Below are 25,469 nucleotides of genomic sequence, written 5' to 3' on the forward strand. Positions count from 1 at the left end.
TAGTGAGTGCAGCTCTGGAGTATAATATCCAGGATGTAACTCAGGATCGGTACAGGATAAGTAATGTATGTACACAGTGACTCCACCAGCAGAATAGTGAGTGCAGCTCAGATAAATCATGTATGTACATAGTGAATCTGCTATTTTTGTAGATTACAGGGGCACTCCTATCTGAGAGTTTAAAGGGGTTGTCCCGAGGCAGCAAGTGGGTCTATACACTTCTGCATGGCCATAATAATGCACTTTGTAATGTACATTGTGCATTAATTATGAGCCATACAGAAGTTATAAAAAGTTTTATACTTACCTGCTCCGTTGCTGGCGTCCTCGTCTCCATGGTGCCGACTAATTTTCGGCCTCCGATGGCCAAATTAGCCGCGCTTGCGCAGTCCGGGTCTTCTCCTCTTCTCTATGGGGCTCCGTGTAGCTCCGTGTAGCTCCGCCCCGTCACGTGCCGATTCCAGCCAATCAGGAGGCTGGAATCGGCAATGGACCGCACAGAAGCCCTGCGGTCCATGAAGACAGAGGATCCCGGCGGCCATCTTCAGCAGGTGAGTATGAAGACGCCGGACCGCCGGGATTCAGGTAAGCGCTGTGCGGGTGGTTTTTTTAACCCCTGCATCGGGGTTGTCTCGCGCCGAACGGGGGGGGGGTTTAAAAAAAAAAAAACCCGTTTCGGCGCGGGACATCTCCTTTAATAGTATATCCACAAGACCTGTCATGATAGTCCGATTCATTTGGTCCCACCTCTGGAATCAGTACCCACCCCTACTTTTGGCCTCCACAGCCCCCCAACTGCCTGAAGGCAGTGGTGGGAGTAATAGAAACAGCCTAGCAGGCTGCACTATGATGTTTCCCTAACTCCCATCACCCCGCTCTGCATTCAGCCCTTTGATCCTATGTTCATCAGTGGACAGACGTTCATCTTGCTCTGTATGATTGGCCTAGGACTACAGACGTGCAATCACAGCTCCACATTAGGCTTATAGTAATCCTGTAGCTCGACCAAAGTGATAGAGGTCAACGTGTTGGCTTAGGATTTACAATTTTACCACTAGAGGGCACCACTGATAAAATCCCCATCCAGTCGTGCCCTGCAGTTTACATAAGGTGGAAGCAGCAGTAAGGCGGCTGCATTGCTTTTCCTGGGAGCTGCGAACGTCGCTCCTTCTGCAGACAAAATATTGTTAGAAACAAATCTCTGTGGAGAATGGAAGATAAATACCGGCCGTGAGCGGACGGACGAGATGCGCCGACGCCAGCGCCGTACATCTGGGGAACATTTCCCTTTAAAAAAACCCTGCTGGCAGGCGCAGCGGAGGAAGGTCTGCAGACATGGACGCTTGTGATTATGGGATGTAAATAGCGGATTCTTCCACCCCAAAATGTAAACTTTGGGAGAAGTGAGTGCAGCCACGGAAAAATAAAGAGCGCATCAAAACCTGTCCGGTTGATTGAAAACACCTTCATGGACCAAAACTCCTCAGCATCCATCCAAAGTATTCCCCTTTAAGACAGCAGGGGATGGATGGGGACCAGCGGGAAGACCGGGGAGGGTGGAAGCATGGAGGGACAGGGCACAATGGTAGGAGGGATGGTGGTGGGACGGAGAGTGCTAGGACAACAGATGGTGGATAGTAGTAGGACATGGGTCAGTGCGAGGACAGTGATAGAAGCAGGGAGCGGAGGATGGTGGTAGGGGAGGAACAGTGGAAGAAAGGACGGTGGTAGGGGAGGAACAGTGGAAGAAGGGACGGTGGTAGGGGAGGAACAGAGGAAGAAGGGACGGTGGTAGGGGAGGAACAGTGGAAGAAAGGACGGTGGCAGGGGAGGAACAGAGGAAGAAGGGACGGTGGTAGGGGAGGAACAGTGGAAGAAAGGACGGTGGTAGGGGAGGAACAGTGGAAGAAGGGACGGTGGTAGGGGAGGAACAGTGGAAGAAGGGACGGTGGTAGGGGAGGAACAGTGGAAGAAGGGACGGTGGTAGGGGAGGAACAGTGGAAGAAGGGACGGTGGTAGGGGAGGAACAGTGGAAGAAGGGACGGTGGTAGGGGAGGAACAGTGGAAGAAGGGACGGTGGTAGGGGAGGAACAGTGGAAGAAAGGAAGGTGGTAGGGGAGGAACAGTGGAAGAAGGGATGGTGGTAGGGGAGGAACAGTGGGAGAAGGGACGGTGGTAGGGAGGAACAGTAGAAGAAAGGACGGTGGTAGGGGAGGAACAGTGGGAGAAGGGACGGTGGTAGAGGAGGAACAGTGGAAGGGAAGGTGGTAGGGGAGGAACAGTGGTAGGAGGATAGATGGAGGATAGTGGTGGGATGGGGGACGGTGGTAGGGGAGGAACAGTGGTAGAAGGGACGGTGGTAAGGGAGGAACAGTGGTAGGAGGATAGATGGAGGATAGTGGTGGGATGGGGGACGGTGGTAGGACAAGGGATGGGGGTAGGACTGGGGACAGTGATGAGGAGGGACAGTGAAAGGACAACAGATGGTTGATAGTAGTAGGACAAGGAACAGTGGGAGGACAGTGATAGAAGCAGGGAGCGGAGGACGCCGGTATGGGAGGAACAGTGGAAGAAGGGACGGTGGTAGGAGGATGGACACTGGTAGGAGAATGGATAGCAGACAGTGGTGGGATGGAGGGCGTATTTGGAGAGGGGAGCGTGGTAGGACAAGAGACGGTGGTAAGAGGAGGGACAGTGGTAGGAGGACAGTGGTGGGAATGGGGATGGTGTTTGGACAAAGAGACAGTGGATGATGGATAGTAGTAGGACAAGGAACAGTGAGAAAATAGTGATAGAAGGAGGGAGCGGAGAACGGTGGTAGGGGAGGAACAATGGAAGATGGGACAGTGTAAGAGGAGGGACAGTGGTAGGAGGAGGGACACTGGTAGGAGGATAGATGGTGGACAGTAGTGGGATGGGGAATGATGCTAGTAGGTGGGACAGTGGGAGGACTGAGGACAGCGGTTGGGAGGAGGCACAATGGAAGAAGTGACAGTGATAAGAGGAGGGTCTGGGACAGGGGTAGGTGGAAGGACTGTGATTGGACAATGAATGGTGGTATGACGGCGGACAGTGATAGGAAGAATGGCAATGGTAGGAGGATGGACAGGTACAGTGCTTGGATGGGAATAGCAGTAGGAGGCGGGACAGTAGAAGTAGTAATGGGGTACGGTGGTAGGGGAAGGGATGGTGGTAAGTGGAGGGATGGAGACAGCAGTTGGGTGGGGGATAGTGGTAGGAGGGATGGTGTTAGGATGGGAACAGTGGTAAGAGGAGGGATAGTGGTAAGTAGAGGGATGTGGACAGCATTTGGATATAAGGGACAGTGGTAGGAGGGATGGTGTTAGGATGGAAACAGTGGTAGGAGGAGGGATGGTGGTAAGATGGGAGACAGTGGTAGATGGAGAAGGGTAGTAGGAGGGACAGTGGCCAAGAGTCACCATTGTCTGTTACTGTGTGCCACCTTGGAGGAGGCTGAGATCCAAACAAAATACCCAAATTCTCAATATTTCCACAGTGCTTCAATTTTCCAGTTTTCTGTACCTACAGCTTCTAGTAGACTTTCATGCTTCAAAGTCTCATCATTCACAAGATCTCTGTTTGCATTCAGTGAACGGGAACACCTTTGTTCACACCCAGAAGCTGAAATCTCATATCCACTTTTACACTTCTCACAGCTGGGGGCTTCTTACAATTGTATCCTCTGTCAGGTAACCTCGACAGCAGCACAAATCTCTTTCTTGTCTGTAGTTTGTTACATTGTATCAGTGCAGGTAATATGTATCCGTCTGGAGTCCACATACAATGGTAGCATACCCTCAGTTCTGGGATGTATTAGGACAGGACATTCATCAACAGCAAGAAAAGATATTGAATAAGGTGAGGAATTCGGGCTCAAATCTGCCATTTTTCTTAATGAGCTTTAGACACTTGGAGGTGGATTTACTAAAAACTGTGCACCAAGTGTATGAAGAGATGCATGCATCTTAAGACGGATGTCCGCGCACCAGAAAGCTCTGAGATGTTGCAGATTTACACTATAAATTATTCCGGTTTCTGGTGCAAATGACAGTAAATCTGATAGGCTGCGTGTGGTTCTGCCCCTCTCGCTAAGCTCCACCCACTTTATGAAAATAGTGTCGAAGAAGGAGGAAAAAGACCAAAAAGTCAAACATTTTTGCAGAAGAGTAATTTTTTGCCTCCTAACATTATATTCAAGAATCTGGAGGCTCGGGATACAGAAAGCTCGATGACTGTTCTGGTTGCTGGCCAAGGATGGCTTCTTCCTCTACCTCCTCCTCCACCTGTCAGTTACACCCACCAGACTCACCCCCGGCTTCCGTACAGCAAATGCTGCACCATCTCTGCCACTGTCAGTAGCGCCCGTAGGATGGACATGCACTATCGGTCCAACACTTATATGGCCAGCATACACCCAGCTTTCCTTCCCCCTACCAATCCTGATCTCTCCCAATGGAGGATGCCCAAGTAATAGGTTCCGAAAGATTCTACAACGGTGCTATATTTTTGTGATTGACTCTTGATTTTGACCTGTGACTGTTCACCCAGCTTTCCCAGTCTTCTCTTGTCCTGATCTCGGCTAGTACCTTGACCATGGTCTGTCCTGCTTGCCTGCCTCTACATCTATGCAATAACCCCACCTGTCTTGACCTTATAGAACTACTTCTTTGCCTGACTCCCTGGTACTGTGCTACAATATTTCTGACCAGTCCATGTTAGCTGCCACTTTACGGAGTACTCTTGGGGTAATGGCCTGGGGAACCCTGCTGCTAAGATCAGACCCCACGTTAAGGGGTTGAGGGGTGAATACCAGGGAAACCCCGATGCTGAACTTTGGGAGTAGTCCAAAAGTCAAATCAGTAAGTGGCACAGTAACAAGGTATTCTGAACCTAAAGGGAAAACATAACTTGCCTAAAACCCACCTAGAGATCCCTGCAAAGCTCCTCCGCTGCGGCGTCTCCTGTTATGTAACCTGCGCCCCTCCCACGCTCTTATAGTCAATGATTTGTCTTAGTGAGCCTCCGCTTGCAGCTGTGCACACAGAGAACATCACATATTTCTTCCCCTTTTCCCTTTGGGTTTGCAGATACCAGGGGGGTCGTATTTGGCTCTGGAATCCTCAGACCGAGAATCGTAAGAAGCCTCCCAAGAAAAACAGTGCTGGCCCAGACACTTTTTGGAAAGCGTTCCAGATTGTGCATCGTGCCGCAGAACACACGAGTCGCGTGGTTATCACTCCACGATCCGTGCGCTCTTTACCACCTGTTTCTACATTGCTAATGAGGGTGGAAGCAAAAGAAAAAAGAGAAGCTGCATACGAAAACTCATCATCAAAGAAAATGCCGCAAAGCCGGACATTCCTGAGGAAAGCGCTCCGCATTTCTGGAGAAGCAGCCGGGAGATAATGGAATATCGCTCCCATGCCACTTCCAGCAAAGTGCGGGATTTCACTGTCAGTCTCCTAAACTGAGGGATGGTTATTGTTGGCCCAGATGAACGCTCTGTAGCCCATCCTTAGCTGTAGACCTGGGCTCCTCCAGACAGACAACAGATCTGGGGAGGGGAATAGGAATTTGAGTGTTGAAACACAGCAGATCCTTTTTTTTTAAATCTAGTCCTGGACAAACCCTTATATATAATGACTACAGTCACCACTAGGGGGAGCTCACTGTATACAGTTATATACAGCCACCACTAGAGAGAGCACACTATATATAGATTTATATAGCCATCACTAGAGGCAGCTCACTGCGTATAGATTTATACAGCCATGACCAAGGGAAGCTCAGCACATACAGATTTATACAGTTGCCACTAGGGAAGCTAACTGTACACAGATATATACTGTGCAGTCACCACTAGAGGGAGCTCACTGTATACAGATATATACAGCCACCACTAGGGGGAGCTCACTATATACAGAAATATGCAGCCACCACTAGAGGGAGCTCATTGTATACAGATATATACAGCCACCATTAGAAGGAGCCCATTGCATACAGATATATACAGCCACCACTAGAGGGAGCTCACTATATACAGCTATATACAGTCACCACTAAAGGGAGATCACTGTATACAGATACATACAGCCACCATTAGAAGGAGCCCATTGCATAGATATATACAGCCACCACTAGAGGGAGCTCACTATATACAGCTATATACAGTCACCACTAGAGGGAGCTCACTGTATACAGATATATACAGCCACCACTAGGGGGAGCTTACTATATACAGAAATATGCAGCCACCACTAGAGGGAGCTCACTGTATATAGATATATACAGCCGCCATTAGAAGGAACCCACTGCATACATATATACAGCCATCACTAGACGGAGCCTATATACTCAGTAGCTCCCTCTAGTAGAATCCAGAATTTTGTTACTTAAAGGGGAAACAGTTAGTGGTTTCAACCCTACTACACTGACTACAGGAGCAGACTACTGAATTATAGCGCTTTCCAAAAATGAATTTGTACCTGCAGAAAAAGTCTTTTAAACTTTTCTGTGCGGCATGTTAATGTCCAGTGGGTGGGCCCAGGCCGGCTCTTCTGGCCGGACACCATAGAGTCGTGTTGAGACCGCTGACAGGTCCCTTTTTAAAGCATAATGAATCCCCCTGGGACATTGTGGGCACTGACCTTTACACACCGACCGTCCCCTTTACTGGACTAGAGCCCCCAACCTCTCACGATTGGCGCTTCCCTGTATGGTAATTCTTCCCGTGACCCCGGAGTGCAGCATAAAATCACATGACAAGTTTTCCGTGGATCAGTTTCAGTGTGAATCCACATTAGATGCGAAAATCCAGCAATCTGAGCGACTTCCAATGAGGCCGGTCATCAGTGCTGGACTAGCCGGGGAAGGATGTCACTGACTATCGCATGGGTTTTTCTTCATATAATGACGTGATCAAGGAAAACCATCCAGCGAAAGGGGATCCTGTGCACGGAAACAACTCGTCACTGAAAGGGGTCAGAGGAGGATGTCAGGAATCGTACTAATGAATAGGCGCAGCACAGCCAAGAGCAGCTGAATACAACGTTGGGGTTCCAACTAAAGTGTCCAAACGCACAATTCGCCGTTTGTTAGCACGGATAGGTTATAACTGCAGACGACCAGTTCCAGCGCCATTGTGTCTAAGAGAAACAGAAAGACGAGACTCCAGCGGGCAAAAGAGTGCAAAACTTGTATCACTGAGCGGCGGAAAAACATCCCCTGGTCAGATGGATCCAGATTCCTTTTGCTCTGTGCTGATGGGAGTCAGAATTTGGTGCAAGCAGCATGAATCGATGACCCCTTCTTGTCAGACTGGCGGAGGGGCAGTAATGGTGTGGGGAAGGTTTTATTGGGAGCACCCTGCATCCTCTGATACCTGCAGATGGACACTCTGATGAATTGCTGGAGTTATGAATGCCAAAGGAGGTCCAACGCGATACTACATAGGGGTCTCTAATAAAGGGGCCATTCCGTGTAGAGCGATTCTTACAAAATCTATGGAGTAGGGTTTTATGATGTGTGACATGTCTGCGCGCTCGGACCGCACGCGTCACTTCTGATACCGTTACACATGGGGATCTTCGTGCTCTGGATGTGATCAACGGGCAGCACGTTTTATAATAGGCTATTGTTCGTATCAGTCAGCCTCCATGTTTCCCTTTCTTATATGGGCTTATTAGTATGTGCCCCCTGAGATGACATCACTGCGGCCGCGGTCGTCTCTTGGGCTCTACTGTAGGAACATGTGCGGCTCTTCATGATGTCACTTGCAGATGTTCTGAGAGGTTGTAGGAGACATCCTCTGTTATCCTCGCTCCGTTCTCAACTTGGATGGAACAAGAAGAGACACTCAAGAAGGGAATGTCTCAGCGCCGCTCGCTGCAGCTGCAAGTCACCGTATCCCTGCATAGGATTAATCACAAACTTATAAACACAGATCCCTCCATGAGTGTTCTGGACGCAGAACAATGTGCCCCCATAACAGTGTGTTATCCACAGATCCCCGCCATTAACAGTGCGCCATCCGCAGATTCCCCCATAACAGTGCATCATCCGCTGTTCCCATTAACAGCGTGCCATCTGCAGATTCCCCCTCCCATTCACTCACAGCAAGCAGAGATCATGAGAATGGTGAGGCAGTAACACAAAGCCTACTAGAACGTGCTGGATATTTTATGATTCAACTAAGTATTCAAAAAACTAGGAGCCCCTTTAAATTCTGGCAGCCACCAAGTTCAGTTTTTATGATAGGACCCCTGTGCAGAGATAAGAACAGAGGCCTCCGGTGAGTGCCAGGTCCTTGTTACTGCACAGGTATATCCACAATCCCCAACATGTCTGTATATGTGGCAGAGGGGATGCACTAGCAAGGTAATACATACATAAATCAATGGAGATGACAACTGGCTCATATACCCTCATGGAGGTGAGAGGCAGCTCATATACCCTCGTGGAGGTGATAGGCGTCTCATATACCCTCATGGAGGTGATAGGCGTCTCATATACCCTCGTGGAGGTGATAGGCGGCTCATATACCCTTGTGGAGGCGATAGGCGTCTCATATACCCTCGTGGAGGCGATAGGCGTCTCATATACCCTCGTGGAGGCGATAGGCGTCTCATATACCCTCGTGGAGGTGATAGGCGTCTCATATACCCTCGTGGAGGTGAGAGGCGGCTCATATACCCTCGTGGAGGCGATAGGCGTCTCATATACCCTCGTGGAGGCGATAGGCGTCTCATATACCCTCGTGGAGGTGATAGGCGTCTCATATACCCTCGTGGAGGTGATAGGCGGCTCATATACCCTCGTGGAGGCGATAGGCGTCTCATATACCCTCGTGGAGGCGATAGGCGTCTCATATACCCTCGTGGAGGCGATAGGCGTCTCATATACCCTCGTGGAGGTGAGAGGCGGCTCATATACCCTCGTGGAGGCGATAGGCGTCTCATATACCCTCGTGGAGGCGATAGGCGTCTCATATACCCTCGTGGAGGCGATAGGCGTCTCATATACCCTCGTGGAGGCGATAGGCGTCTCATATACCCTCGTGGAGGCGATAGGCGTCTCATATACGCTCGTGGAGGCGATAGGCGTCTCATATACCCTCGTGGAGGCGATAGGCGACTCATATACCCTCGTGGAGGCGATAGGCGTCTCATATACCCTCGTGGAGGCGATAGGCGTCTCATATACCCTCGTGGAGGCGATAGGGGTCTCATATACCCTCGTGGAGGTGAAAGGCGTCTCATATACCCTCGTGGAGGCGATAGGCATCTCATATACCCTTGTGGAGGCGATAGGCGTCTCATATACCCTTGTGGAGGCGATAGGCGTCTCATATACCCTCGTGGAGGCAATAGGCATCTCATATACCCCTGTAGAGGCGATAGGCGACTCATATACCCTCGTGGAGGCGATAGGCGTCTCATATACCCTTTTAGAGGCGATAGGCATCTCATATACCCTTGTAGAGGCGATAGGCGTCTCATTTTCCCTTTTGGCAGCGATAGGTAGCTCATATATCCTCATGGAGGCGATAGGCAGATTCTAAATCCTTGTGGAGGCGAGAAGTATCTCATATATCCTTTTGGAGGTAATAGGCTGTTATTATACCCTTGTGGAGGTGAGAGGTGGCTGATATACCCTCGTGGAGGTAGCAGGCAGCTCATATGCTATGATGGAGGTGATAGGTGGCTCATATACCCTCGTGAAGGCAGGAGGCAGCTCATATGCTATTATGGAGGTGATAGGCGGCTCATATATCCTTGTGGAGGTGAAAGCAGCTCATATACCCTTGTGGTGTCAATAGGTGGCTTATACATCCTTGTGAAGGTGATAGGTGGCTCATATATCCTCATGGAGGCGATAGGCGGCTCGTATCCTCTCCTGGAGGTGATGGGTAGCTCACATACATTCATAAAGTTGATAGGCGTCTCATATGCTCTCATGGACGTGATAGGCAGCTCATATACCCTCGTGGAGGAGAGAGGCGGCTCATATTCCCTTGTGGAAGTGATAAGCGGCTCATGTATCCTCATGGAAGCGATAAGCGGCTCATATATCCTCGTGGAGGCGATGGGCAGCTCACATATCCTCATGTAGGCTATAAGCAGCTTATATATTTTCATGGAGGCGATAGGCGGCTCATATATCCATGTGGAGGTGATAGGCGTCTCATATATCCTCGTGGAGGTGATAGGCGTCTCATATATCCTCGTGGAGGTGATAGGCGTCTCATATACCCTCGTGGAGGTGATAGGCGTCTCATATATCCTCGTGGAGGTGATAGGCGTCTCATATATCCTCATGGAGGCGATAGGCGTCTCATATATCCTCGTGGAGGCGATAGGCGTCTCATATATCCTCGTGGAGGTGATAGGCGTCTCATATATCCTCGTGGAGGTGATAGGCGTCTCATATATCCTCGTGGAGGTGATAGGCGTCTCATATATCCTCGTGGAGGTGATAGGCGTCTCATATATCCTCATGGAGGCGATAGGCGTCTCATATATCCTCGTCGAGCCGATAGGCGTCTCATATATCCTCGTGGAAGCATAGGCGGCTCATATATCATTGTGGAGGCGATATGCGGATCATATATCCTCGTGGAGGTGATAGGCGAATCATATATCCTCGTGGACGCAATAGGCAAATCATATATCCTCGTGGAGGTGATAGATGGTTCATATATCCTCGTGGAGGCGACAGATGGCTTATATATCCTCGCGGAGGCGACAGGCGGCTCACATATCCTTGTGGAGGCGTTAGATGGCTCATATATCCCCGTGGAGGCGATAGGCGGCTCGTATTCCATAGAGTATAGAACAAAACAAGTCCACCAGCAGCACACAGTCGTACCAACACGGGTGAAACTAAAAAAATGCAAAAGCCACAAAAGGAACATGAACCATTGTTCTAAAGCCCAATTTGCAGTAATACAACAGCCTGTGGCAGCATAAATTGGTGCCATCACTCATAAGATCTGTGCTTGCATTCAGTGAACGGGAACACCTTTGTTCACACCCAGAAGCTGAAATCTCATATCCACTTTTACATTTCTCACAGCTGGGGGCTTCTTACAATTGTATCCTCTGTCAGGTAACCTCATTAGTAGCACAAATCCCGTTCTTTTCTGTAGTTTGTTACAATGTATCAGTGCAGGTAACATGCATCAGTCTGGAGTCAATATGCAATAGGAGCATATCCTCAGTTCTGGGGTATGAGATTTATTGCCCCATGCCAAGAGAAATGCTACGTTTTGACCCCTAAAGGTCTTTGTTAAGTTGGCTCATATTCCATCATGGAAGTGAAAGGCGGCTCATATCCTCGTGGAGGTAATAATAGGCTCATATACCCTCGTGGAGAAGATAAGCGGCTCATATGCTCTTGCGGAGGTGATAAGCGGCTCATATGCCCTCGTGTAGCTGATAGGCGGCTCGGACACCCTCAGCCCCCCTGGACAGAGCTGCAGCGTAGTCTCCCCCAGCTCTGCTTACTCCCTGTCTACAACTGATGTAGCAGTGCAGACATCACAGGGCGACCTTACACCAACCCCACACAAGAACGATATAGAGGGGCCCCCATCCGAATGTAATGAAATCATTCCCATGATGCCCCTCTGCCCCTCCTCAGATCATACGTCAGGTACAGTAAGTGTTCTAGCCTCCAGGAAAGCTGGGTGCCAACCTCTGCTGAGCTGTACCCAGGGTGCCACCCAGCTTTCCCAATGACCGCAGAGCTCTAGTTTTATCAGTGTGATGGAAGGACAGAGAATGTTGTGCTGTCCGGCATCACAGGAGTCTCATACACATTTACTACTAGCTACAAGCAGAATTGTTGGTGCAGCTCTGGATCTAACTAGTGTATAAAAACTGAGACTACAGCTCTAGATATGGTTGCAATGTACGAACTGTGGATGCAGCTCTGTTTGTGACTGGAGTGTAAGAATTGTGAATACAGCCCTAGGTATGGATAAAATATAAGAATTCTGAATGTAGCTATGGCTGTGACTGGTGTATAGGAAATGTAAATGCTGCTCTGGGTGCGACTAGTGCATAAGAAGTGTGACTACAGCTCTAGATGCGAAGTAAAAGAACTGTGAATGCAGCTCTGGCTGTGACTGGAGTATAGGACCTGCTGTAACTCAGTACAAGATGGCCATTACAGGTACAGTGGATATATGAGCTTGACCTGTTACACTACGGCCCCCTGGTACAGCCGCTGTAGTTGGTGGTTGAGCGCCCTCTAATGCCCTCTGTCTGCACGCACACACGAGAGCGGCTCCAGCTCCCCATTAGGCAGATGATGCGCAGCCTGAGACATGGAGACTGACACTGATTATCCCATGTGGTTCATTGTGGTTTCTTTGTCCTTACGCGGCATTTTAATGGGACGGGATAAACACGCCGGGTTCACCTCGCTCAACTAGCGGAGGAGCCAGGAGAGGTCACACCGATGATGTCATCGGCTCATTATAACATATAATATCCACCATTAAGGTAAAACCAGGGAAAGCCTCCCACTCTGCTATTCTGGAACCAGTTAAAGATAATGTCATTAGCCAACATATGGACGATGACAAACCCCGCCTGGGCCTACTGCGCTGTACATGTCTCAAAGCTGATGGTTTGTGACAATGTGACCAGTCTAGACAGGGCTCCTCAATGTTGCCAACCCAAGTACCTACTCACGTCAATGCCATTAAAGTACGCCCAAAGCTGGCTGGTTGGCATAGGTCAGTATACTACCACCAATACGACCTTACGGGTCACCGTCGGCGCAGGTGTAGGTTGTGTATACCGCAGGAAGATCCAGTGATGTAACAGTCCGTATACGGAGAGATATCGGAGATCCAACCACCCTGCAGCTTCAGCCCACCTTTATCTGCTGCAGCAGCAGAGCCCCCCGCACTGTGACTGGCAGCATTGTGCCATCCTGAGTGGCAGCGATACAATTTCTGCAACTTCTCACTCCGCAGCCAGGCGGGGGGGGGGGGGGGGGGGGGGGGTAAGGCGATCCGGTATCATAGACTTTGTTGGCCTGGTTTAGAGCTGCTTCCACCATACTACAGCAGGGTTGAGCCTTGGCATCTCCCCTGAGAAAATTAAATGACCTCCCACCCAATTTCACACCTCCTGTGTGATCCTGAGGGAATGGGGTCCACCAAAGTGTTTACCATTCCCGACATGGTTACCGTGGGTGGGGGCAGGTAACGGGACACACCGAGGGGATCAGATCCAGCACTTTGAGAACAGCTCTGACACCGCGGTGAGTGTAGCTGTACACATATAGCGGGAGCCCGGTCATCCTGATAGACAGCAGCAGGCAGGAGGCACATATTGGCATAGACAATGCCCAGCACTGGCATCTATACAGTGGGTTACGTTGCAGCCTACTGTTAGAGGTATAAGTTAGGATTCTGCCCCATGTATAACTCTGATGAGGGCTGGCCTCTGATCACATGATGGTGACATCATCACAGGTCCTATAAGCACACGGCTGCTGTCCAGCTTGGTGTTTGTTAGTATTTCATAGCAACGGAGGCTGCATGGGGTTTGTAGTCCGCCGTAATCTGCACAAGGATGCAGAACCTGTGATGACGTTACCGTCATGTGATAAGGGGCAGAACATGGAACTCCTTCACTAGCGATGACATCACGATCATGTGATAGGGGGCGGAGCATGTAAGTCATTCACTCGGTATGAGCCTCACTGTCATGTGATCAGGGGCGAAGCATGACAGTGATGACATCACAGGTCCTTCATGTCCAGTGCTGTGCTGCTTCTGATCCCTGTTGTACGGGATGATCAATGTATGTAGAAGTGCTGTTTGTGTGCGGTGCATGCAGCACAGCTGCACTATAATTTCCTAATAATTACTAGTTCTGCCTTAGATGACCCATAATCCCAGTTATTAATGTTTCTTGTCCAGGACAACCTAGGGAATGTGTATTGTGAGAGCAGGGGAATAAGAATATCTCCTGCCACTTGCTAACTTTCTTATCATTGGGAACAAATCCAGGTCCGTCACAAATGGGCAGATAGAAACCGAAGAGCCTCGTTCAGGTGTGAAGGAGGTCTAATATATATTGCCGAAGCTTTGCTTGTGACAGGAGGCACACTTCACCAAATGCCTCAATTCACCCAGTTCTGGCAGATGAAGGATAGCTGATACCAGAGAGACGAGCTGCCTTGTCAACATGGGTGAATGTCCAGGTACCATACTCTATTACACCCATCATATACAGTGGTAGTATATCCATAGGTGTGAGAAGTGGGGACTACCAATCAGTAAATAAAGGACCCCTGAACCTGGTCCCATCAGGTATCAGCGCTGCATCCAGCGAGGGGGAGGGGCATGTTCAGGGCTCTCCATTCACGCACACTCATTGTAAAAATAAATCAAGTACTTAGAAGAAGTTGTCAGGATAGAAACTTTCTCTCTGTGATTGTAACGATGATATAAGTAAGTGACTCTAATATTAGAGCAAAGGTAGAATTTATTGTGGAGAACCGACCCTTGGAGGGAGGCTCCAGTACCCTGCTGTACCGCCTCTAGCTTGGATACAAGATGTGATACCGGCAGGCATGGAGGCTCCAGTACCCTGTTGTACCCCCTCTAGCTTAGAAAACAGATGTGATACAGGCGGGCATGGAGGCTCTAGTACCCTGTTGTACCGCCTACAGCTTGGATACAAGATGTGGTACAGGCGGGCATGGAGGCTCTAGTACCCCGTTGTACCACATCTAGCTTAGATAATAGATGTAATATGGGGAGCATGGAGGGTTTAGTATCCTGTTGTACCGCCTCTAGCTTGGATACAAGATGTGATATGGTGGGAATGGAGGCTCTAGTACCCTGTTGTACCGTCTCTAGCTTCGATAGAAGATGCTATACAGGCACGCACGGAGGCTCTTGGACCCTGTTATACCATGTCTAGCTTGGATACAAGATGTGATACGGGGAGCATCGAGGCTCTAGTACCCTGTTGTACCGCCTCTATCTTGGATACAAGATGTGATATGGGCAGGTATGGAGGCTCTAGTACCCTGTTGTACCGCCTCTAGCATGGATACAAGATGTGATACAGGCGGGCATGGAGGCTCTAGTACCCTGCTGTACAACTTCCAGTTTGGATACAAGATGTGATACACACAGGTATGAAGGCATATATGTTCTTTATGGTTTTCTGCGTCATATCGCTCAACTGTTACTATAACCAAGCCTCTAAATTGTGCAAACTTGTAGGCTGTTGGAGTTGGTGTTCTAGACGGTCCCATACATGTTCTACTGGAGATGATTATGGCGACCGGGCAGCCATGGAAGTGTGAACATGTTGTGGGGACTTTCTTGTGTGCGGCCGGGTATTATCCTGCTGGAAGCCCCCATGAGAGGATCACACGTGGCTGCAGGACGTCCTGAACATATCGCTGAGCTGTCATTGTCCCTCGTACCACTATACTGCTGCTCCCTACCACAGCCGATCTGTCATCTTTGAGATCCCAGCACCCCGGTCCCAACACGTGCACTACGGTGTAATAGCATGGTGCGGGGGTACAACTGTTTCTATGACTCCAATAGAAGTGTATGGATAGAGCAGTGCACATATGCAGCCCCTTCTAGATTCATTCTCCTCCGTGATGCCGGCAGGATGGGGGTCTCCGCTCTGGAGATGTACGAGGTTGAACCCACAGTCGCTCAGACAACGTCCTCTTATTTCTCCCCCATAGTAGAAATACAGAGCGACCGAACCTAAAAACCATAGTTAGATCTAACATGGGAACCTTACTCTATGTCCTGCGTCTTGAGCCGCGGCTCAGTAGTTACAGCGCTCAACCCTCTCCAGAAGCAGACGGCCAGGGAACGTCCATCACAAAGACCGCAGCAAAACCTTCTGGACTCAATCAAAACAGCAAAAATGTTAACGAGGAGAAGAATATTCATTGCTGCACACAATCCTGCTCCAACTGTCCTGCTGATGTTCCCAGCATAGATAATGGCTTCTTTGGCCCCCTGTGAGGACGTCTGATGGAAGTTACTAGAAGCAGCGGTTATGGCCGAGACTGGACACTGAATCATCAGATTAGACTATGAAGGTATGCCATGAATCAGCATATGAGAGCGGAGGTGAGGCGGACAGACTGGGAGAGAACTCTGGGCCTTGTATGGGAAAGGAAGTGGTCAGATCTCCCCAACCCAAGAGCCTGCTCCCTCCTTAAGATCAGTCTTCAGTCTCTACTGCTGCAAATGCAAATTCTATTTGAGGAGTCTCAGCCGAGAGGAGTAGTCTGGGGCCGAGAGGAGTAGTCGGGGGCCGAGATGAATAGTCGGGGGCCGAGATGAATAGTCGGGGGCCGAGAGGAGTAGTCGGGGGCCGAGAGGAGTAGTCGGGGGCCGAGAGGAGTAGTCGGGGGCCGAGAGGAGTAGTCGGGGGCCGAGAGGAGTAGTCGGGGGCCGAGAGGAGTAGTCGGGGGCCGAGAGGAGTAGTCGGGGGGCCGAGGGAAGTAGTCGGGGGGCCGAGGGAAGTAGTCGGGGGGCCGAGGGAAGTAGTCGGGGGGCCGAGGGAAGTAGTCGGGGGGCCGAGATGAATAGTGGGGGTCGAGAGGAGTAGTCGGGGGCAAGAGGAGTAGTCGGGGGCCGAGGGGAGTAGTCAGGGGCCGAGGGGAGTAGTCGGGGGCCGAGAGGAGTAGTCGGGGGCCGAGAGGAGTAGTCGGGGGCCGAGAGGAGTAGTCGGGGGCCGAGAGGAGTAGTCATCTACTGGTCATCTGCAGATTTCAGGCGATCACTTGACATGCAGGTTGGGTAGATGTCATGAGATCGGCTTACCATCTGCATGTGACCAGTGAACTGCGGCACATTTAGGGCATGCTCACGCGGTATGGAAAAATCCATGCGCAGCCTGCAGTGACCTGCGGTACGAAATGTAAATCCAAAGCATGTGACTTTATGCTGCAGACCTTCAGTGCAAATCCCACCTCTTTATGAATGGGGGTGAAATCCACGTCTGAGCGTTGCGTACAGCTTTTTACGCAGAGCCTTACCGAAATCCATAGTAGAATGTCTGTTACTTATGGCCGCAGTCTTAGGGGATGTGCTCGCCCTCAGTGGAATAAATCCGCATGCAGATATTTTGGTGTGGAAGATATGATGGGTCACTTTTTCCCCGGCAAATAGACTATGGCGCGGATTTACATAAGAATGAGTTGAATACTTTTGAACATGGATGTCACCGTGGATTTGATGTGGTATAGGTGCAGATTCACAGTGAAATCCATCATCTGAGTGAAGTTCTACAGATCCCCAAATCACCTGCACAGACATACAGTTAAATGATAACATTTGTCTGCCTGCAGCCACCACTAGGGGGAGCTCACTGCATACACACTGACCTCTAAACTGAAAGCTACCCCTAGTGGTGGGTGTATAAATCTGTATATGGTGAGCTCCGTCTAGTGGTGACTATACATCTATATGTAGTGAGCTCCTCCTATTGATGACTGTATATGTCAATTTGTAGTGAACTCTCCTATTGGAGACCATATAAATCTATATACAGGGACCTTCCCCTAGTGATGGCTGTATATATCTGTATACTGTGAGCTTCCCCTAGTGGTGGCTTTCTATGTCTGTATGTAGTGAGCTCCTCTTAGTGAAGCCTGTATATATCTGTATGTAGTGAGCTCCCCTATTGGAGACAATATAAATCTGTATACAATGAGCTCCCTCTAGTGGTGGCTGTATACGTCTGTATGCAGTGATCTCTTCCTTGTGGTTCCTGTATTATAAGTATATACTGTATATTGTAGCAAGCCCCCCTATTGGCATCCATGTAATTCTGTATACAGTGAGCTCCCTGCAGTGGTGCATTAATATTTTCATATGGAGGGAGCTCCTCTAAGTGTTGACTGGGCTGTATACCTGTATGTAGTGAGCCCCCTCTAGTGGTGGCTGCAGGCAAACAGGCTTCTATCAATTCACTCTGTATCTATGCAGGAATCTGGAGCCCTGCAGCAGAGAATTTGTGCTGTGACTGAGATAGAAGTAGCAAGAAATTAATCAGAACAGGGTGTGGGACCTTCATAGGTAAGAACAAGGACATTCAAGGGCAGACACTCTAATATGCATTAGCAGCTGGAAATACTTTGGGGCTCCAATCCTAATAAGACACACTCTAAAATGAACAGGGATGGCCCCCAGCATTGTCCAGAGGAGACCGATACCATCTGAGGCGATAAAGAGGAACAGACATGAACAACAAAGTCTGCCCCCCTGCAGCCCAGGATTCCAGTCGTCTTACCCCCACCAGTCCCGTGAATGGGGCATAACCTTCTATCTTGTACAACCCATTAATAAGGGAAGGGTCTTCTGTTCAGGCTTCTCAGAGTGACAGAAGATCTGTCCTGTATAAACCCAATGACGTGAATGGACAATGTGTAATACTTCATTTTCCCTGTGGGGGTGCTGCAGGGAAATTGAGCACTTAGGGTATGTTCACACAGGAAGGATTTGCCACGTGGAAACTTTGTAGTGTTTTCCGTGGGTAAACTGTACTTTACAGCGGTAGTCGCAGATTTGTTGGATTATCTGCATATTTTGGGCGCTGAAAATGTGCTGCGCGAATTCCACACTAGATCCAGAGCTACTGTTTGCGGATTTGGTCTGGATTTACTGTGGACTCCGGCCTGTCAAAATCTGATGCTATAATTGACAAGCCGTGGATCCAGAATCACACATATTACAAACAGAGTTTGTGAATGGTATATTTTTAACCCCTTAAGGACAGGGACCTTGGTTCGGGGCATTTAAATGGCGCTGTCATAATTGACGGAGCCATTTAAAGGGTTAAGAGCTGTAATGAGCATCATGGCTTATTAGAGCTGTTGCGGGTGGGTGCCGGCTGTAAGAAACAGCCAGCACCTGCGTTGTAGGGAGCAGGATCCCACCGCGATCCCCCTTCATACATACCTGAGCCTGCAGGATGTAACTGTACGTCCTGTAGCGTTAAGGGGTTAATATCCCATTCACTATGCTGCTACTGTAAATGCTACGAATTTTCCCTGCGGACGGTCCGCGGCAAATCACCCCATGTGAACATACCTGTACTGCCAGGTCCCCCCACAAATTACAGCTGGGCGCTGGAGGTCGCAGGGAGCTGATTATTTAGTCTTGAAGCAGGGATGAGGAACGTCTATGTGCAATTCCCTAAAAACCGTGCAGCACCTTTACGAACCGCTGGTCATGTGACACGGGTCCGAGACGAGCCAAGTAGTTAGGACACAAACACGTCTTAGTCCTAGGAATGTGGGATGTGATCCCAGGGACTCGCATTACCTCCCGTCACCCCAATCTGCAGCAGGAACGAGCCTCTTGGATGGAGATCTAGCGGTCTGTGGATGCGCCGATCTTATAGGATCCATATATCAGATCATACGGCGAGCTGCGAGCGCGTCCGCCGCCGGACAGAAAGCCTAATTTATGGGGATCTAATTGGATAAACAATGTTCGCACACAGTCACTGGCATCGGGGCGTGTTGACTAATGCAAGCGCAGGCCAGCTGGCTGCACCGAGGAACATTCTTCCTTTCATCACATGAAAAGACGAGAACTCCCAGATTCAGCACAAATCGGCCTCCATTTTTATATGAAAGTAGGAAAATTTTGCACTTTTAAGGCTAAATCTGGATTCCCCGCCTGTCTGAAGAACGGAGTACAACTCCCAGCGGATGCCAGAAGGAGGCTGTAAGCCGTGAATGACATGTTACATATGGCAGAAGTCAGGCGGGCTGGGACAGGATGGAATCTAGTTCCTGCCTCATCAGCAGCTGCTGTGTCCTCCATGCTGTACACTGCAGCACTGCCTGTTTGCACATTTCTGTAACTTTTAAGTCTACTATATGCTCATGTTTACAGTTTCGGTATTTTTTTTGTAACTAATTAAAACCAGATAGTGAAACCTTTAGCATTTTTCTGATTGCAGACGGCTCTGAGGGCGGCCGTCTCCATCTTGCCTGAGCTGCAGTTAACAGCGTTCAGAGAGATGCTTTACAGCAGGGAGGAGTGTTGTAGGCATGCTCTGTGACCTGTGCAGGGAAGGGGAGGAGGTGAAATTTGACCATCATCTATAAAGTTCTATTTCAGTGCTGTGGGCATGCTCTATAATTTGTGCAGGGAGGGGTAAGAGGTGAGCTGTGACCATTACCTCTGGACTTCTATGGGAGAAGAGGTATGTTGTCCTTTGTGATCTGTGCAGCTGAGATGTGACTATTACCTATAAAATTCCATGGGAGTGTGTGTTGTGGGCATGCTAGGAGGGGAGGAGGTAAGCTGTGACATCACCTGTCGTGAATGCTACATCCTGTGTCATCTATGTAAAGGTGTCGTCTCTCATTGTAATCCTGCCTGTGATGATGATAAGAAGTTTTCTTTACTTTTCTACCTCCGGCGCAGTGGGAGCGACGATCCTCAAGGCGCATGCGCGGTACACCGCTGAGATTACAGCTAATACAGTAGAGCGGAGGGGCGCAGGCGCGGGCAGGGTTTGCTACAGCACCATTGTAGAAGGTTTCTCAGGGGCTGCATTCTAAAAAATTGAGAGGTCCCTTTAAACCAGGACAACCCCTTTAACATAAAGCACTTGGCAGCTCTTGTGCCTACTCAGACAGAAACCTCAAGTCTATGATGGCAGCCTAATGTCTCTGGCCGCTGCTTATCTACCTCTCTCTGGTCCCGGGGAAGACCTTCATTTTGTGAGGGACATTTATCATGTGATTGCAGTGCCTATAGGGCTCTTCTGCTCGGTCTGTGTCAGTCTTCACTGTAGTTCTGCCATTATATTCATGAACCAAGAATTGCAGAATGAAAAAAAGTTGTTGGCCACAATATATTCTGCACCTAAATGGTATCAGCCAGCGCTCATCAGACACAGCTACACCTCTCCTGCTTTCCATCTTCCCTATCTGAAGGTATGTCCGTGAACCAGGAGGAGCAGGATGAACAGAACCATAGGGCACAATATATTCTGCACCATGTGGAATCACCAAGCTCATCCATAGGCGACATTTTGGGTGTTCATTGGTAGTTGACACCCCCCCCCCCCCCCCATCCCCGTTGCTCCTCATGTACTCACTGATCCGCTGCCTCGCATCGTTCACTTCTTGTCCCAGAGATTTGGCTTCAGCGAATCTACAAAGAGAAGACAGAAAGTTGGCGAGATCCGGGCACAGCGCCATCGTGGATATCATAAGTAGTTGGAAGGTTTTGTACCCATATTAAAGCGATCCCCTGGTTTTAGGGCAAAATTCGGTTCCGGGACAAGAAGAGGAAGGGTTAGATTACATTCTCTGCCGCCCCTCCGATTAGCCGATTACAGCCTTGGCCATCCAAGATGTCAGCAGAAACTTTTTAACTACATACTGCTCCCTGATTGGCCAGGGCTGATCACATGAGAAGCTCAGGCCAATCATAGAGCAGGTATAGTGCACTTACACTGCCAATGTACTGCGCTAATTAGCTTAGTCTGTAGATTGTGTTGGACATTCGGGAAGCCAAAAATGGGTCCCGAAACTGACAGATAAGAGGGACAACGGATAAGAGCTGCAGGTAGTGTGCCGCTCCTACCCATCCGGTCCCAAGACAGAACCGGAAGATTGTTTAAAGACATAGCGGGATAGGAAAACCCCTTTAACTGGAGTTGGCAGGCGGCACAGTCCTGTTCTCTATGGTGGCGGCATCTGGGTGTTATCTAACCATTCCATTCACGTAACCTGAGAGTGAAAATGTCACCGGCCCCACAAAACCCCCCTGGGCTGTACACCATAGGGGCTGGCCCTTGAAGGGCAAATTCCAAAAGTTAAAGCGAGTGTCTTAGACTACCGATACATCCTTGTGCATAATGTAGAGAAGCAGGTCGGCCATCTTTGTCTGTCCAGGCCTGGAGGGTCATTTTAAGCAGCCGTCCCATTGGTAATAGACACTAGAAGACAACTAATGGCCGTGATTACAGCGCCCCTACTGGACGTCATGCTGCGGTCTACAAAGCCTGCATGGGGCATCCAATGGCGTAAGTATGTATGATTACTGCCCTCTTTATCATTCTGCTCCAGTAGTAGACGAACATCAGCCATGGGGAATCAGGTGGAATTTTTGGACTTGGGAGTGTTTCCGAGACCAATGCTAATGTACAGGAGCCGCACCGAACACCCGCTTTATTAGAGACCCCCATCTAGTAGAGCGTTGTAGCAGTTCTGAAGCCCGAGAAGGTCCAATTCGCCGGTATCAGAGGACGCAGGGCGCGCCAAGAAACCTTCCCCATGCCATTACTGCCCCTCCACCAGCCTGACAGGAAGGGGTCACCGATTCATGCTGCTTGTGCCAAATTCTGACCTCCCATGAGCACAGTGCAACAGAAATCTCGATCCTCTGACCAGGAGATGTTTTTTCCGCTGCTCAGTGATACAGGTTTTGCCCTCTTTTGGCCGCTGGAGTCTTGTCTTTCTGTTTCTTTTAACAAAAATGGCGCTGGAACGGGTCGTCTGCTGTTATATCCCATTTGTGTAAGGAATGTCGAGTTATACGTTCGGACATGTTAGTTGGAGCACCAGTGTTGTATTCAGCTGCTCCTGACTGTGCAGCACCTGTTGGTCAGAACGATTCCTGACATCCTCCTCTGACCCCTTTCAGTAATTCCTGACATCCTCTTTTGACCCCTTCCAGTAATTCCTGACATCCTCCTCTGACCCCTTTCAGTGATGAGTTGTTTCCATCCACAGGATCCCCTTTTATTGGATCTTTTCTTCAATCACACCGTTCTCTGTATACTCTCCCCATGTGGCTGGTGGTGACATACTGGTCCGGCTAGTCCCGCACCGATGACCGGCCTCGTTGGAATCACTTAGATCACTGGATTTTCCCATCTAATGAGATTCACGCAGAAACTGATCCACAGGAAACTTGTCACGGGATTTTATGCTGCAATCTGGGGTTACGGGTAAAAGTTCCATACAGGGAATCGTCAAATATGAAAGGATGGGGGTTTAATAAAGGGGCCGATCAGTGCACATCCACCTACTGCTACACCCAGCAAAAAGCAAACTCCACCCACCGCGATGGGAAAAAAAACAAACATTGACCCACGTCCGAATAACCATGTACGGAGGCAGTCATTTGCACTAGATCGGTTCTAGAGGTCTTCCTGCCACTTAGTTGGTGCCTGAAAAGATCAAAAACCACATTACAAAATAGCGGCAATTTGCATAAAAACGGCGTCCTCTGCTGCCATGTGTGCGGGCTCATCAGTGCCTCCCCTGCCACGTACCGCAGCAGGACAAACTACGAAGCTTTCTAACATACTTCTCAACATTTTCAAGTCCTCTGCTTGCTGTCAGTAAATGGGAACGTTGTTTTTCAACTAGTCCTGCTCACACGGGAGATGCTGGTGGATCGTTACAATGTATCAGTACAAACAGTTGTCTGTGAGCAAAACAACAACAGCGGCACAAATCTTTCTGCCTGCTGTGTGAGCAGGACCGCGTCCACCTCTGCATGTAAAGAACACCGTTCACATTCACTGACAGCAAGCAGAGATTTTTCTTTCTGAAATTGTAAGTAGTCACAAATACTAGAAACCTGCAGTGTTCTCCTAGTAACGACTTTGTGCCTAAGGGAGAAGCACTTCTTTAGAATTTTCAACCAGAAAGGCTTGCATCACTTGACAGCAAGCAGAGATCTTGAGAATAGTGCAGAATTGAAACAGCACAGAAAAATGAGGCACAGATTTTTCCATGTAGATTCGGCCTCCAAAACCCACGGCTGGGCTGAGGATTATTGCAACGGCGCAGCTATGCACATAATTGGCCGGGGATCCACAAGGGGTTTTAGGCTTTTTCAGGGTCCGTTCACACATGGCGCAAATTCGCAGCTAATTCCGAGTCCAAACCACGGCCACGAGCGCGTTCAACATTGGTTGGCGAAGATCGCTTCCCGTCCATATGCATGGAGTCCATTATTCTTCCGTGCAAAGAAAAACCTGAATGAGGCCCATTTTTTTTCTGTAGTGTGTCTTATCAACGATCCGTCAAAAATGTAATGCGGGCGAATGTCATTCAGTTTTTTTTGCACCCCCATTGACTTGGATGGGGGACGGTCACCCCAGAAACTAGACCTGAATAGACATGCTGTGACTGTCCCGACCTGAAGGTGCACTTGTGTATCCGTGATCTTAGTGCTGTAGTAGTGAGTCACCGCCACATTCGGCCCCCCGCAGACCCCCCTGCAGTGCGTCCTGTGGTGTTTTGGGATGAGATCCCCCTGGTGATTCAGTTCAGCTATCCTGAGTCAACAGTTCTGCGCCTGAGCTGTGACTTTCATGTTGCCCCAAGACAGACGAGAATGCCTTCAGTCATCATCAGATTTCCTTCCCTCTCCAGACGAGCGGCTTCTTCTAATCACTTCCAGTGATCGAGTAGAATGTCATGACGCAGGAAAACATGGCCGTAGTTGTGGCCTCAGTATATAAAATAAGACAAAGTACCTAGAAGCAGCCCCAGCTACAGTGCTGGAGGGTATAAGCGCTAGATTGTGCCCTCTAGTGGCCATTTGGTATTGCCATTATGTGGAGACGTGGCCTCATAAATATTTAGGCTATGAAAAGCAAGACGATACCTGAGGATACAGCACTAGTCACATTGCTCGGTGGACACCGATTCTTCCAGACTCACCCATAGATATGCACAAAAGTAAGTGCGCATATGTTTTCAAAGGGGAGAGGGAGACGAACAGCTGCCAGACCCCCCTGTACTCTGCAAGTGGATCCTCTCCCATATGAACAAAGGATGGGGCATACTGAAATCCAGCATGCCCATTCCTTCTTTTCCCTACATCTACTGTCAGGATAGAGTGAGGAGACCTTCATGCACATTACAGCGTAAGTAAGCATTCAAATGACTTTTCAGAATAAGCTGCCATGTCTTCGTGCAAAATAATACTATTTCCGGTCATTATATGACTTGTATGCTGCATTTATCACCAACTTTCCCCTCTGCAGGCTGTGTCTGAAATTATCAGTTCTCTCTAAGCTGGTGGGTGTAGAGTGGCTGTTAAGAGGTCTGCATATACTGCATACATAGAGCAGAAGAGATCCTGCTCCCCTATCTCCATCTCTTCCATACACATAGGAGATCCTACTCCTGTATCTCCATGTTTCTAATAGATTGCACATATATAGGAGAGGAAATCCTGCTCCCCTATCATTGTCTATCCCATATGCAGCACACACAAGAGAAGAGGAGATCCTGCTCCCCTATCTGTCCAATATACTGCGCAAGGAGAGAAGAGGAGACCATCTATCTCTCCCACACACTGAGCACCTATCTCTATCTATCCCATACACAGCACACAGCAAAGATGAGTTTCTTGCTCCCATATCTCTATCTGCCCCATAGAT

The 25,469-nt window shown here is 49.3% G+C and overlaps 1 protein-coding gene across 7 annotated transcripts in view; it reads right to left on the reverse strand.

The window, feature by feature from the left end:
• Window positions 1-25,469, reverse strand: part of KIF6 (kinesin family member 6) — a 126,944-nt gene that overhangs the window by 28,835 nt on the left and 72,640 nt on the right. For all 7 annotated transcript variants that reach the window (XM_066595309.1, XM_066595310.1, XM_066595308.1 and 4 more), the window contains exon 15: window positions 21,156-21,211. In XM_066595309.1, coding sequence (XP_066451406.1) covers window positions 21,156-21,211 — 56 coding nt within the window. The remainder of the gene's footprint in view (window positions 1-21,155; window positions 21,212-25,469) is intronic.

Source organism: Eleutherodactylus coqui, chromosome 3, assembly GCF_035609145.1.
Source record: "Eleutherodactylus coqui strain aEleCoq1 chromosome 3, aEleCoq1.hap1, whole genome shotgun sequence".
Classification (NCBI taxonomy): domain Eukaryota; kingdom Metazoa; phylum Chordata; class Amphibia; order Anura; family Eleutherodactylidae; genus Eleutherodactylus; species Eleutherodactylus coqui.